Here is a 16,055-nt window from a genome sequence, read left to right on the forward strand (position 1 = left end):
CTTTTAGTGGCACATAAATGGTAAGCAGGTAGTAAATGTTGGGGAGGGGCCTAGTAGGGGAAAAGAGCTAAAAGCTTAGAGGCGCAGAGCAAGGCTAGAATACTTAATAAGCACTTTGTATCATTGTTTACTACAGAAGAGGATGATGACAAACTATTGGTAGAAGCAGATGTGATTGAGGTAATGGATGGGGTGAAAATTGATAGGAAGCTTGTAATGAAAATGCTGGTTATGCTTAGAGTGGACAAGTCACCTGGTCCCGATGGCTGGCATCCCAGGTTGCTAAAAGAAGTGGGGGCGGAGATAATGGAAGGGCTTTCCATAATCTTCCAATCTTTCCTAAATAAAAGGGAGTGCAGAAGATTGGAGAGTGGCAAGTGTGACGCCTCTATTCAAGAAAGGATATTCCTAGTACAGGCTGGTCAGCTTAATATAATCAGAACAATAATCAGGGAAAAAAATCAACAGCCGCTGGGATAGGTTTGAGATAATTACGGATATCCAGCACTAATTTGTAAAAGGCAGATCATGCTTGATTAATTTAATTGAATTTTTTGATGAAGTAACAGAGAGGTTGATGAAGGGAATGCAATGGATGTTGTCTACAAGAATTTTAAGAAAGCCTTTGTTATAAAAGAATGGTTAAGAAAATTGAGGCTCATGGAATTGGAGGGTCATTATCAGCTTGGATGCAATACAGAGTAAAATTTCAAAATTTGTCTATGATACTAAACTTGGAGGTGTGGCTGACAGCGAGGATGATACCAATCGACTGGTGGGAGGTAAAGCTGGGTGTCATTGGAGTACATGTGGATACTGATGTTATGTTTCAGATGATGTTGCTAAGTGGCAGGATGTAGTTGGGTAATAGGAGGGGGTCAAGGATAGCTCCTTGGGGGACAACAGAAATAATGGTGCGGGAGTGAGAAGAAAAGCAACCGGTGGTGATTTTCTGGCTATGATTCGGTAGGTAAGCATGGAACTAGGTGCATACAGCCCCACTCAGATAGACAACTGTGGAGAGGCTTTGGAGAACAATATGATAAACCATGTCAGAGGTTGAGAATGATGAGAAGGGATAGTTAACTTTGTCATAGTCACATAGGTGGTCATTTGTGACTTTGATAACAGCTGTTTTGGTATTGTGGCGGGGTGGAAACCTGATGGGAGGGATTCAAACATGGAGTTCCAGGAAAGACAAGAATGAACTTGTGAGGCAACAACACATTCATGAATTTTAGGGAGGAAAGGGAAGTTGGATGTGGGGCGGTATTTTGCAAGGACAGATGGGTCAAGGGTTGGTTTTTTGAGGAGAGGGCTAATGATGGCTGATTTGACGGAGAAGGGGCGGAATGTGAGGACAGAGAAGTGTTGACAATACTGGCTAATATGGGGGACAGGAAGGGAAGTTGAGTGCCCAGCAGTTTAGACAGAATAAGGTCAAGAGAGAAGGAAGTGGATCCCATGGACAAGATAAACTCGGTGAGGGCTTGAGGGAAGATAGAGAAACTAGAGAAAGATGTTCGTTCAGGGCTAGGACAAGGGGGATCCTTAAAGAAAATCTTGACCCAGTGGCTAGAGGAAGGGAGAGAAGCGGCAGATGCAGCTGATCAGATGTTCTCAATCCTGGTGACGAAATATCCACTGGCTCCTGGCACTTGTTGCTGGAGATGAGGGTGAAGGAGACAGGAAAGGGGAGTGGGGCAGTGGGGGTTAAGGTTTAAGAACATGGCTTGCAGTAGAGAAAAGATACTGGGGATTAACTTTGCATTCCAGGATAATTCTGAAATTGTAAGTAGTTTTTGCAGACAAAAGCAGGACCCAATTGTGCTTTATACGGTCCAGCTAGACAGGAAGTGAATAGCTCAACTAGTTGTCCACCATATCTGTTTAAGTCTGCATTCCTTAATGACCCTTCGCGCACCATAACATTATTGAGGGACATGGAAGTAATGCAAGTAAATGGAGCTGAGACACAGATTAATTATGATCGAACTGAATGACAGAACAGATCAGGGATGCTGAAAGGCCTACCCTCATTCCTACCAGTATATCCTGTATTTTGAATACCTGACTGCTTAGGAAGACTATCAAATACATGAACGATGACTATATATATTTTAAGGTCCTATGATAGGCAATTTCTCAAGCCTTTTACCAGTGACATTTCAGTGCAGTACTCAGGAAGTATTGCGTGTATTCAGGTGGATGTAAGACACCATGCCACTGCTCAGTGAAGAACTAAGAATTCGCCTGCTATCCTGGTCATCATTCATCCTTCAAGAAACACAACTGGAATGGAATAATTAGTCATTAATCTAAATTCTTGTTTATGCAAATTGGTTACTGCTTTTTGCCTAAAATAAAATGGCTACATTTTAAAATTAATTTATTAGCTTTCATTCTGAGAATTTGAAATGCACTATATAAATATGAATTATTTCTCAATAGATGTTTAATGTTCTATGCAACATGTACAATGACTGCATAAGACAAAATAACATATGAAAAATTAAGTCACATCATAGTTCTGATGAGAGGTCATGGACCCGAAACATCATCTCTCTTTCTCTTTCCCAGATGCTGTCAGGCCTGCTGAGTATTTCCAGCATCTTCTCCTTTTATTTCAGATTTCTAACATCTGCAGTATTTTGCTATTGTATTGTGTCAGATGCTCATACCGAAAACATTAGACCCCAAGTTTTATTGATCTTAACTTACCTATAATATGTGAAACTTTACTTCTGTTCAAAAAAATAAAACTACCAGATCTAAAGTTAAGCAATCCACCCTTTCTTCAGCTCTGAAACACAGCAACATTACAACACAAATACAGTACCACTTCAAAAACTGCCTGATAATATAATGGTGAGTGTTTAGTTGCTTTTCCATTTGATTGTAAAGCCCAAATAAAAAATACAAAAAAGTAAACTTGTTTAAATGAAATTCACTATTTTGATTTCAACCTCACCTAGACAGAGTTGATCTTTGGAAGTGATATTCTCTAAACTGGTTCCGAATACTGTCAGGTAAGCTGCTCTGCAGTTTCTATAAAAATTCTCTTCGGTGCACTGAGATTCGCCAGATTCAGATTGCACAGGCTTAGCTGAAGTAGATGTGATGCTTCCTTGCTGACTGGACATTCTGAAAATTCACAAAAATGTGTGTGTTATATTAAATACAAGATAAACATGCTGTCTGGTGTGGTGTTGAGCAACACAGATTGAACACTCAGCCAGTTGACAAAGGCACATAGCATGGCAAAATGTCCTGGGTATGGCTCAGGCTTGGGGTTTTCACAAACCAATCATTTGTTTTATTTATTATAATATACCAGAAACTAAATAATAAATGTATATGAAGTATATGTATATGAAAAATGTTGATTGTTCAGAAGTGAGGACTAGATCAAAATTTTAAAGGCTGTTTCTAGTTTCAATCACAGAGTCACTGATTTAGCTGATCTCAACCAGGGTAGTTGTAAGGGCACAATAGCTTCAGCAACAATGGACTTGGTTACCCACTCCTGATTATTATCCATTGACCTTTTTGGGAAAATTAGCATATGCTTATCTGACAAAGACAGGTTCAGGTTTGGCTGGAGTCCTCCATGACCAAACATAATGCTCAATATTTAGGAAAGGCATGATCCTGGAGGTTCATGAAACTAATTTGGAAGAAATAAGTATACATAAAAATGGTTCCTTCCATCTAGGCTTCCATTTTTTATATTTGTTCCTGGAACATGTGTATCGCTGGCAAGACCAGTATTTATTGCCCATCCCTAACTGCCCTTGAGAAAATGGTGAGCAGTCTTCAACTGCTGCAGAACATGGGCTGGATTTTATGGGCATTGTGCTCCCCATGCCCTCCCCCCACCAGCTAAAAAGTCGATGGGGAGTCTGCCCAAGGGAAGAACGGCTTCTCCACTATCATTTAATGAACAATTGGTTATTAATGGGCTGGAGGTGGGTCTTCTGTCACTCAGGGACAGGGAATTCCACCTCAGAGGTGCCGGCAATCAGATAGCCAGCAGCTCTGTGGTCCCAGCAGCGTCTGGCGGGAGCTGTGGCCGCTGCTGGGATTACAGGTAGTCCACAATGAAGATCATCACTGAAGTTGGACACCAAGGTATGTGGTGGGTATTTCACCGGGCTTGGGGTCAGGATCAGGGTCTGCCAGGCAGGTCCCAGAAAGGAGGAGGTGGCTTGGGGTGCAGGGGGACAGGTTTGAGAAGCCAGAACAAGAGGGTAAAGTAGGAAGTGAGATCTTGGGGGTAGGGGATTACTTCCAATGGTCACCGGGGGCCTGCAAAGGAGGTCCTCCCACACCACTTGCCCGACATACAAGGCATGGGCCTACTGCCGCCACATTAAAGGGCCTCAATAAGCCCAAGGGTGGGTAAGTCGCCCGACACTTCCATTGTTTCCCCCATAAAATTTCATGCAGGCTGGGGACAGGAGTATAGGCAGAGGGAAGGTCACATGCTCGATTTTACAAGCCCCATGTGGTGTAGATGTAGGGGGAGATGGTGGCGTAGTGGTAATGTTACTGGACTAGTAATCCAGATGCTCAAGCTAATGCTGTTGGAGGGCAGTGTATGGGTTCAAATCCCACCACGGCAGCTGGTCCAAAGGTAGTCTCAGTAATGATGACCATGACAGCCATCATCGATTGTTGTAAAAATCCACCTGGTTCACTGATGTCCTTCAGAGAAGGCATTCTGCCATCCTTACATGTGACTCCAGATCCACTACAATGTGGTCGACTCTCAACTGCCCTCTGAAATGGCCTAGCAAGCCACTCAGTTCAAAGAAAATTAGGGATGGGCAACAGATGGTGACCTTGCCAAGAAAGAATGAAGAAAAAAATGATAAACCCACAGTGCTGTTAGGGAAGGAATTCCAGGATTTTGACCCAGCGGTGAAGGAACAGCAATATAGTTACAACTCAGGACAATGTGTGACTTGAAGAGAAGCTTGAAGGCAGTGCTGTTCCCATATATCTCCTGCCCTGGTTACTCTAGGTACCGGATTTGCAAGGTGCTGTTGAAGGAGGTTTCAAGAGTTGCTGCAGAGCATGTTGTTAATGGCACATACTGTTGCCACTGTGCGCCAATGGTGAAGGGATTGAATGTTTATGGTGGTGGATGGGGTGCCGATCAAACAGGTTGCTTTGACCTGGAATGTTATTGAGCTTCTTGTGTGTTCTTGCAACTACATTCATCCAGGCAGGTGGACAGTATTCCATTACATTCCTTCCTGACTTGTGCCTTGTAGATGGTGGGCAGGTTTTGTGTAGTCAGGAAGTGAGTTATTTGTACAAAATATCCAGCCTCTGGTCTGCTTTTGTAGCCACAGAGTTTTTGAGGCTTATTCAGTTAAGTTTCTGGTCAATGGTACCCCCAGCATGTTGATACTTGGGGATTCAATGACACTAATGCCTTCAACGTCAAGGGGAGATGGTTAGATTCTCTTTTGTTGGAGATACATACGACCATACGAATTAGGAACAGGAGTAAGCTACTCAGCCCTTCGAGCCTGCTCATGCCATTCAATGAGATTATGGCTGATCTGATTGTAACCTCAACTCCACATTCTTGCCTACCCCCAATAACCTTTCACCCATTTGCTTATCAAAAATCTATCTACCTCTGCGTTAAAAATATTCAAAGACTCTGCTTCCACCGCCTTCTGAGGAAGAGAATTCCAAAGACTCACAACCCTCAGAAAAAAATTCACCTCATCTCTGCCCTAACTGCACAACCCCTTATTTTTAAACAGTGGCCCCTAGTAGTAGATTCTCCTAGAAGAGGAAACATCCTCTCCACATCCACCCTGTCAAGGTCCCTCAAGGTATTATATGTTTCAATCAAGTTGCCTCTTACTCTTCTAAACTCCAGCAGATTCAAGCCTAGCCTGTCCAACCTTTTCTCATAAGACAACCTGGCCTGGTATTAGTTCAGCAAACCTTCTTTGAAATGCTTCCAATGCATTTACATCCTTCCTTAAATAAGGGGACCAATAATGTACACAGTTCTCCAGATGTGGTTTCACCAATGCCCTGTATAACTGAAGCATGACCTCCCTACTTTGTATTCAATTCCCCTCGCAATAAACAATAACATTCTATTAGCTTTCCTAATTACTTGCTGCACCTGCATACTGGCCTTATGCAATTCATGAACTAGGATCCCTAGATCCCTCTACATCTCAGAGCTCTGCAATCTCTCAATGTTTAGATAATATGCTTCCTTTTTAATTTTTCCTGCCAAAATGGACAATTTCACATTTTCCCACAGTATGCTCCATTTGCCAGATCTTTGCCCATTCACTCAACCTATCTATATCCCTTTGCAGTCTCCTTGTGCCCTCCACACATCTTACTATCCTACCTATCTTTGTGTCATCAGCAAATTTAGCTACCATACCTTCGGTCCCTTCATATGAATTGTAAAAAATTGAGGCCCCAGCACTGATCCCTGTGGCACACCACTCATTACATCTCGTCAACCAGAAAAAGACCTATCTTTATCCATGAAAATATATATTACCCCCTACACCATGAGATTTTATTTTTCGCAACAACTTTTGATGTGGTACTTTATCAAATGCCTTCTGGAAATCCAAATATAGTATATCCACAGCATATGTTACTCCTTCAAATAACTCCAATAAATTAGTTAAACATGATTTCCCTTTCACAATGTTATGTTGACTCTGCCTGAATTTTTCCAAGTACCCTGCTGTGACGTTTCTAATAATAACTTCTAACATTTTCCCTATGATGGATGTTGTTAACTGGCCTGTACTTCCCTGCTTTCTGTCTCCCTCCCTTTTTGAATAAAGGAGTTACATTTGTTACCTTCCAATCCAATGGAACCTTCCTGAATCTAGGGAATTATTGAAAATTAAAACCAACGCATTAACTATCTCACTAGCCACTTCTTTTAAGACCCTAGGATGAAGTCCATCAGGAGCCAGGGACTTGTCAGATGCAGCTCCAGCAATGTTCTCAGTACCACTCCTCTGGTGATTATATTTTTCCCAAGTTTCTCCCTCCTTTCCATTTCCTGATTTAAAGCTATTTCTGGGATGTTACTTGTATATCTTTTTAAATATATATAGGAACACTTACTATCTGTCTTTATATTTCTAGCTAGCTTTCTCTCATGCTCTAATTTTTCCTTTCTTATCAATTTTTTGGTCATTCTTTGCTTTTTCTTAAATGTTCTGTCCAAACGTCTGGCCTGTTATCCATCTTTGCGCAATTAATTGCTTTTCTTTAAGTTTGATACTATCTTTAATTTTTTTAGTTAACAACGGATGGTGGATCCTCCCCCTGGAATTTTTATTTCTCATTGGAATGTACCAATTCTGTGTATTCTGAAATATCCCCTTAAATGTCTACTACTGCATCTCTATTGACCTGTTCCCGTAACCTAATTTGACAGTTCATTTTAGCTAGCTGTGTATTACTGCCCTCATAATTGTCCTTATTTAAATTTAAAATACTCGTCTTGGACCCATTCTTCTTTTCCTCAAACTGAATGTAAAATTCAATCATATTATGATCTCTACCACCTAGGGGCACCTTCATTATGAGGACGTTCATTAATCCTATCTCGTTGCACAATACCAGGTATAGTATATCCTGCTGTCTGGTTGGTGCCAGAATATGTTGTTCTAAGAAACTATCCCAAAAATATTCTATGAATTCCACATCTAGGCTATCTTTGCCCATCTGATTTTCTCTGTCTATATGCAGATTAAAATACCCCATGTTTACTGTCGTACCTTTCTGACAAGCTCTTATTATTTCTTCCTTTATACCCCGTCCTACTATATGGTTACTATTAGGGCGGCCTGTACACCACTCCCACAAGTGACTTCTTGCCTTTATCATTTCTCATCTCTACCCAAACAATTTCCACATCCTAATTTCCTGAATTTAGGTTATCATTAATTAACAGAGCGACCCCTCCACCTCTTCGTATCTTCCTATCCTTCCTAAATGTCACGTACCCTTCAACATTCAGGTCAATCTATGTCATCCTGCAGCCATGTCTCTGTAATGTCTTTCAGATTATTTCCATTTGCACTCTCCGTTCATCTGCTTTGTTTCGAATGCTACGTGCATTCAGATTCAGAGCCTTTAGTTTTGTGCTTTTATTTTTTTTAACCTCTAGCCTGATCTGCTGATTTACTCTTAGATTTGTACTCCCTGTATTCTTTATCCCTTCCTGTCATGGTCAGTTTATCATTTCCCGTATAAATATCTTTCGTCATTTCTCTATTCTTTGATTTACTACATCTTCCCAAATTTGATCCTTTGCCCCCACTAATTAGTTTAAAACCTCTCTACTTCCGTAGTTATGCAGCTTTCCAGAACATTGGTCCCAGCACAGTTCAGCTGTATACCGTACCAACAGTACAGTCTCCACATTCCCCAGCACTGGTGCCAGTGCCCCACTTCTCCCACGCTAGTCTTTGAGCCATGCATTCATCTCTCTAATTTTATGCACTCTATGCCAATTTGCATGTAGCTCCGGTAATACTCCAGAGATTATTACCTTTGAAGTTCTGCTTTCTAAATTAGTGCCTAGCTCCTCATACAGTCTATGCAGAAACTCTTTCCTTGTTCTGCCAATGTCATTGGTACATGGATTCCACCCCCCTCTCAGAGCAAGCTTCTTTCCAGCCCTGAGCAGATGTCCTGAACCCTGGCACAGGGCAGGCAACACAGCTGTCTGGACTCTCGTTCTTTACTGCAGAGAATAATGTCAATCCCCCTCACTATACTGTCTCCTACCAGCACTACATTCATTTTTGGTCCCCCCCCGTCCCCAACTTGAATAGCTCCCTGTTCCACGGTGCCATGGTCAGTTTACTCATCTATCCTACAGCCCCCACGCTTATCTGAACAAGCTGAGAGAACCTCAAACCTAATGGACAATTGCAAAGGTTGACACTCCTGCCCTCTGGCTCCCCTTACCTGCTTCACTCGCACTCACACCTTCCTATCCCTGACCACTGACCAAATCAGAAGATCCTAAGTGGTGTGACTGCCTCCTGGTACAAAGCATCCAGGTAACTTACCCCCTCCCTGATGTGTCGCAATGTCTGCAGCTCAGCCTCCAGCTCAATGACTCTGAGCCGAAGCTCCGCAAGCTGCAAACACTTAGTATAGACATGTTTGCTCTCGATCACACTGGCATCCAGGAGCTCCCACATGCTGCAACCCTGACACATAACCTGTCCTGCCATGTGTTTTAATTAATTACATTATTCACTTATTTGTTTTCCTTTTTTTATACATTTTATTAACTTTACCATTAGTTGATGTACTTTTTAAACCTTAGGACTGGAGTAGACCATAACGACTTACCAAATACTCGCCAAACAGCTATCTCCTTTCCCTATAGAGTAAGAACCAATTCCTACAGAGTGAAAAAGGTAGAATAAACAAAAAGGAACACCTCCTTCCCCTCCTCACTGAACTCCCCAGTATGCACTCAGCTCCAAAGCTACACTAAAAACCCGAGCTTATTGAAAACTGAACAGCAGCTAGAGAAGCCAGATTCAACCAGTTAGCAAATTAACTACTCAGCTCTCTCAGCACAGTGTGTTTAACCTGCCGAAGGTGGGAAGAAAGAAAGTCTACTTACACAGTATTTTCCAGTTACTGCTAATTACAGACTAGACTAGATTTTTCAAGAACAAGATTACCACTTTAAACTCTCCCTCTCATGAAACTTCCAGGTAAGCACTCAGTTCCAAATCTGCACTTGTTTGCTTCTTCATGGCCATTGCCAGGCACTTGTGTGGCATGGATGTTACTTATCACTTATTAGCCCAAGCCTGAGTGTTGTGCTGCATGAGGGCACAGACTGTTTCAGTAATTGAGGGATTGTTAATGGTTCTGAATACTGAGCAAACATCAGCAAACATCTGCTTCTGACCGTATGATAGAGGGAAGGCCATTAATGAAGCAGCTGGAGATGGTTGGGCCTAGAACAGTACCCTGATTGACCCCTGTAGCAATATCCTGGGGCTAAGACAATTGAACTCCAAAACCACAACCATCTTCTTTTGTGTTAGGTATTATTCCGAACAGTGGAGACTTTTCCTCCTGATTCCCAATGACTTCGATATTATTAGGGCTCCCTGATGCCACACTAAGGTCACATGCTGCATTGATGTCAAAGGCATCAGTCTAACCTCACTACCCAAATTCAGTTCTTTTGTCCATATTTGGACCAAGTCTGTAATGAGGTCAGGAGCTGAGTAGTCCTGGCAGAACCCAATCTGAGCATCGGTGAGTAAGTTATGTCTGTGTAAGTGTCACTTGGCAGTACTATCGATGATACCTTCCATCACTTTGCTGATGGTCGAGTGCAGACTGATGTGGTGGTAATTGGCCAGATTGATTTTGTCCTGCTGTTGGTGGACAGGACATGTCTAGACAATTTTCCACATTGTCAGGCAGATACCAGCGTTGCAGCTGTAGTGGAACAGCTTGTCAAAGGGCATGGCTAGTTCTGGAACAGAAGTTTTCAAGTATTGCAGCCGGGCTGTTGTCCAGGCCCATGTCCTTTGCTGTATTCAGTGCCTTCAGCAATTTCTTAACATCTTGTGAAGTGAATTGAAAATTGGCTGAAGTCTGGTTTCCATAGAGGCCTCAGGGGGAGGCAGAAATAGGTCATCGGCCTGGCACTTCTGGCTGAAGATGGCTGCAAATGCTTCAGCCTTGTCTTTTGGACCAACATGCTGGGCTCCCCCATCATAGACAATGGGAATGTTTTTGGATCCTCCTCCTCCAGTTAGTTGTTTAATCATCCACCACCATTCACAACTGGATGTGGCAGGATGGCACAACTTTGATCTGATACATAGGTTATGGGATCACTTAGTTCTGTCTGTAACATGCTGCTTCTGCTGGTTAGCAAGCATGTGGTAGCTTCACTAAGTTTACACCTTATTTATTTTGGGTATGCCTGGCACTGCATCTGACATGTTTTCCTGCACTTCTCAATGAACCAGGGTTAGTCCCCTGATTTGATGTTAATGGTAAAAAGGCGAGCCAAGAGGTTGGAGATTGTGGTTGAATACAATTAATCTGAGGCCGCAACACCTTATGGATGCCCAGTTTTGCTAGACAAGTTCTGAGTCGATTCCATTAAGCATGGTGGTAGTGCCGCAAAACACAATGGAGGGTGGCCTCAGTGTGAAGACAGGACATACAAGGGATGTTAGAGGATTCTGGGACATTGGGTGTAAGCTATGATTCGATGAATATGACTATGTGTGGCAGTTGCTTGACTAGTCTGTGGGATAGTGTTCCCATCTTTTGGCACAAGTCCCCAGGTGTTAGTGAGAAGGATTTTGCTGCATCAGCTGGGCAGTGTGTACCTTTGCCATTTCTGGTGCTTAGGTTAATGCTGGGTGGCCCATTTGGTTTTGCCCTTATTTGACTCCTTTGTACCAGTTTGATATAACTGAGTGGCTCGCTAGGCCATTTCAGAGAGCAGTTAAGTCTACCACTTTGCTGTTGGTCTGAAGTCACATGTAGGTTTGACTAGGTACGCACAGCAGATTTCCTTCCCTGAAGGACATTAGGGAACCAAATGTCATGAGCATTTTATTCCAAACTTATTAATTAAATTTGAACTCCTCCAGCTACTGTGGTAGGATTTGAGGTCATGTCTCCAGAGCATTAGTACAAACCCTTACATTATTAGCCCAGTAACATTACCACTATGCGAGGTCACCTTATTGATAGCTCTGAACTGACTACAACTTAGCTGCAATTTATAATCAGATCTGTTTCTGAAGTTGTTGAGTCAGATTTGTTTAAATCACACAGAGTCATGGGATGTGAGCCTCGGTAGCAAGACCAGCATTTGTTGCCCATCCCCAATTGCTCTCGAGAAGGCAGTGGTGCTTCATTGATGACTTTCCCTCCATTGTAAGATCAGGAGTGGAGATGTTTGCTAGTGATTACACAGTGTTCAGTTCTATTCACAATTTCTCAGATAATTAAACAATATCTGCGTGCAGCAAGACCTGAACAATATTCAAACTTGGGCTGATAAGTGACAAGTAGCCACTGAAGTCACTGTGTATCTTCTCCCAATGTGCTATTAAGGAGGGAGTTCCAGAATTTTGACCCAGCGACAGTGAAGGCACAGCGATATAGTTCCCATTCAGGATGGTGTATGATATGAGGTGGAACTTGCAGATTGTGGTGTTCCCATTCACCTTCTGTTGTCCTTCTAGGTGATAGGGATCACAGGTTTGGAAGGTCCTGGCGAAGAGACCTTGGTGAGTTGCTGCAGTAAATCCTGAAAATGGTACACACTACTGCCAGGACACACCAGCTGTGGAGACTGTGTGCACTAATGGTGGTGGTTGGGTGCCAATCAAGCTGGTTGGTTTTGTCCTGGATGGTGTTGAGCTTCTTGTGTGTTGTTGGAGCTACACTGATCCAGGAAGTGGAGAATATTTCATGACACTCCTAACTTGTAGATTGCCGAGAAGTTTGGGGGTGAAAGTAACTAAGTTACTTGAAACAGAATATCCACCCTCTGACCTTGTCTTGTAGCCACAGTATTTATGTGGTTGGACTAGTTAAGTTTCTGATCACTGGCAAACATTCGGATCTTGATGGTGAGGGCTTCAGCGATAGTAATGCCATTGAATGTCAAGCATACATGGTTACAGTCTCTCTTCTTGGAGTTGGTCATTGCCTGGCAGGAACGTTGTCACTTACCAGCCCAAGTCTGAATATTGTTCAGGTCTGGCTGCATGCAGACATTGTTTAATTATCTGAGAAATTGTGAATAGAACTGAACACTGTGTAATCACCAGCAAACATCCCCACTCCTGATCTTACAATAGAAGGAAAGTCATCAATGAAGCAGTTGAAGATAGTTAAGTCTAGGAGGAACTCCTGCATTGGTGCCCTGGGGCTAAAATGATTGGTTTGTAAATCCTATTTGTGAAGATAGAACTGTGCGTAATTGCATTAAGAAGCATCTCACTTCAGCCACATCAAATACTTATCCAATTTTCCTCTAAATATAGAATAGTCTCTACTTCAATCATATCTTGTGACAAGCATTCCAAGCCCGAACAATGTATTGCCTAAATGAATTTCTACCCGCCTTTCAGTGACTTAAACTGATGCCCTTGTTACTGGTTCCTCAACCATTCATATTCACATTATTGAAGAGGTGTCAGCTGTGGCTCAGTCCATAGCACCCTCGCCTTTGAATCAGAGGGTTGTGGGTTCATGTCCCACTCCCGGAAACCAAGAACTGTGATTGTACTCGAAAGAGTTGCAATCTGTGACTGTTGATAACTCGAAAGAGTTTCACATTATCGAAACCTTTCATAATGAAAATAAAATTACGAATAAAGTTCCTCTATCTCCACTGCTCTGTTCCATTGGAAATAATTTCAGTATCTCAAAACTTTTTCCTCAGAACTAGAGTTTTTCACAGCTAGTCACGTTTTTAAAAGTTTTTTTTGAAAAGCAAAACAAGTGAAATTTGACAGATCCATCAACATAATGAAAAAAAAACATTTGCTTCTTAAATTTCTAAACAAAACCAGGTCAGCGCAACTGTTAAACTGCGATCCCTTTGCTTTCATAAAACTATAATACAACTTTCGAGAAAGTTCCTTCTTCCAAAAAGTTAACGTTTCTGGAGATATAAAGTTTAATAGAGTTGTTAAAGATGTCAATTCCCTTCCAAGCTGTGATTGTAGTTAGAGTTTGTTCTCACCTGACTGCTCTCAGCCCAGGCCCAGGCCGTGACCATGGCAACCGGCTCCAACCAATAAGAACGAGCGGTCCTCACTATTTACCGACACAGATGGGAGGAAAACACGGACCCGCACAATAGTTCCGGCGTCTGGTCCCAGTGGCTTCAAGTTCTATTAAATATTGCTTTTAATGAAGCTTTACAATTTTAAATTTATAACATAACACAAAGGAGCTGGATACTAAATGCTACACAGCATTATGGTCCTTACATTGGTTTATCCGCCTCTCTAGTTTATTGACTGACAGAAATGTTTCAGATTTTACCTGGAGCTTTTTTTTAACCTTTTGTCTTTGAGAGTTTATTAGATTTTCTCAGTCTGGAATATAAAGAAGTTGCTTCATTCCAAATATTTTGTATTACATCTGAGAATGAAACTTTGTGCCAAATTCTCTGACCACTGATACTATAAGCAACCTATATCCGGGTCCAACAGTGACGTGTTTAATGACAACGTCTACCCAACTGGGAAACATGACAATGTTTTAATGAAAATAAATTTTATAAAGCGTGAAATAAATAAAGATAATGTGGATTGATGCTGAGTTTTGATCGGCCGAGTTACCAGCCCGGGGCCGACCACCCAACCAGCCGCGCTTCACACCCGGACCGAAAACAGACAACACCGGGCGGTAAAATCAAACCGCAGCGGAGGAACTGGGAATGGAGCAGAAACTCCCGTAAGTGAGGAGAGGGGGAAGAGGAAGACGGATGAAAGGAGTGGGGAGGGATATGGGGCAGTGAGGAGGTGAAGGAAGGGGGTGAGGGAAGAGGTGAAGTGGGGGGAAAGGGAAGGAAACGAGTGAGGGGCAGGGGAGGGTGGTGTGAAGGGGCGGGGAGGGGAGCGAAGGGGAGGAAATAAGGGGAGGGAGGAGGTAGGGAGGGAAGGGAGTGCTGGGGAGGGAAGGGAGTGGTAGTGGAGGGAGTGGTGAGGAGGTAGTGGAGGGAGTGGGGAGTGGAGGGAGGAGGGAGTGGTGGGAAGGAGGGGGGAGTGGTGGGAAGGAGGGGGGAGGGAAGGGAAAGGAGGGGAGAGGACGGAGGGGAGGGGAGAGAGGGGAGGGGAGGGGAGAGAGGGGGGAGGGGAGGGAAGGGAGGAGAGGGGAGGGAAGGGAGGAGAGGGGAGGGAAGGGAGGAGGGAGGGGAGGGAGGGGAGGGGAGAGAGGGGAGGGGAGGGAGGGGAGGGAAGGGAGGAGGGGAGGGGGGAGGAGGGAGGGGAGGGAAGGGAGGAGGGAGGGGGGAGGAGGGAGGGGAGGGAAGGGAGGAGGGAGGGGAGGGAAGGGAGGAGGGAGGGAAGGGAGGAGGGGAAGGGAGGGAAGGGAGGAGGGGAAGGGAGGAGGGGAAGGGAGGGGAGGGAGGAGGGAGGGAAGGAAGGAGGGAGGGGAGAGGAGGGAGGGGAGGGAAGGGGGAGGGAAGGGGGGGGGGGGGGGGAGGGGGGGAGGGGAGGGGGAAGGGGGGGAGAGGGGGAGGGGGAGGGGGAGGGGGGAGGGGGGAGGGAAGGGGGGGGGGGGGAAGGGGGAGGGAAGGGGGGGGGAGGAGGGGGAGGGAAGGGGGGAAGGGGGAGGGAAGGGGGGAGGGGGGGAGGGGGGAGGAGGGGGGGGGAAGGGGGGAGGGGGGAGGGGGGGAGGAGGGGGGAGGGAAGGGGGGGAGGAGGGGGGAGGGAAGGGGGGAGGGGAGGGGGGAGGGAAGGGGGGGAGGAGGGGGGAGGGAAGGGGGGGAGGGGGGAGGGAAGGGGGGGAGGGAAGGGGGGAGGGGGGAGGGAAGGGGGGGAGGGGGAGGGAAGGGGGGGAGGGGGAGGGAAGGGGGGGAGGGGGAGGGAAGGGGGGAGGGGGAGGGAAGGGGGGAAGGGGGAGGGAAGGGGGGAAGGGGGAGGGAAGGGGGGAAGGGGGAGGGAAGGGGGGAAGGGGGAGGGGGAGGGAAGGGGGGAAGGGGGAGGGGGAGGGAGGGGGAGGGAGGGGAGGGGAGAGGAGGGGGAGGGAGGGAGGGGGAGGGAGGGAAGGAGGGGGGGAGGGGGGGAGGGGGAGGAGGGGGTGGAGGAGGGGGGGGGAGGGGGAGGGGGGGGAGGGGGGGGGGGGGGAGGGGGAGGAGTGGGGAGTGGGGGGGGGGAGGGGTGTGGGGAGTGGGGAGGGGTGTGGGGAGTGGGGAGGGGTGTGGGGAGTGGGGAGGGGAGGGAGGGGAGTGGGGAGGGAGGGGAGGGGAGTGGGGAGGGGTGTGGGGAGTGGGGAGGGGA

At 45.2% G+C, this 16,055-nt stretch overlaps 2 protein-coding genes across 3 annotated transcripts in view; one reads left to right on the forward strand and one right to left on the reverse strand.

Annotated features, from left to right (window-relative positions):
- efcab7 (EF-hand calcium binding domain 7) overlaps nucleotides 1-13,870 on the reverse strand; it is a 97,558-nt gene extending 83,688 nt beyond the window's left edge. Inside the window, exons 1-2 of the mRNA XM_078561314.1 lie at nucleotides 13,790-13,870; nucleotides 2,972-3,144 (exon numbers count right to left, since the gene is read on the reverse strand). Coding sequence (XP_078417440.1) covers nucleotides 2,972-3,143 — 172 coding nt within the window. The 5' untranslated portion in view covers nucleotide 3,144; nucleotides 13,790-13,870. The remainder of the gene's footprint in view (nucleotides 1-2,971; nucleotides 3,145-13,789) is intronic.
- Nucleotides 13,871-14,338: 468 nt separating this feature from the next.
- Nucleotides 14,339-16,055, forward strand: part of itgb3bp (integrin subunit beta 3 binding protein) — a 67,242-nt gene continuing 65,525 nt past the window's right edge. Inside the window, exon 1 of one of the 2 annotated variants that reach the window (XM_078561320.1) lies at nucleotides 14,339-14,508. In XM_078561320.1, coding sequence (XP_078417446.1) covers nucleotides 14,492-14,508 — 17 coding nt within the window. In that variant the 5' untranslated portion in view covers nucleotides 14,339-14,491. The remainder of the gene's footprint in view (nucleotides 14,509-16,055) is intronic. The other variant, XM_078561319.1, reaches the window with a different exon arrangement.

Source organism: Cetorhinus maximus, chromosome 17 (genome assembly GCF_964194155.1).
Source record: "Cetorhinus maximus chromosome 17, sCetMax3.hap1.1, whole genome shotgun sequence".
Lineage (NCBI taxonomy): Eukaryota > Metazoa > Chordata > Chondrichthyes > Lamniformes > Cetorhinidae > Cetorhinus > Cetorhinus maximus.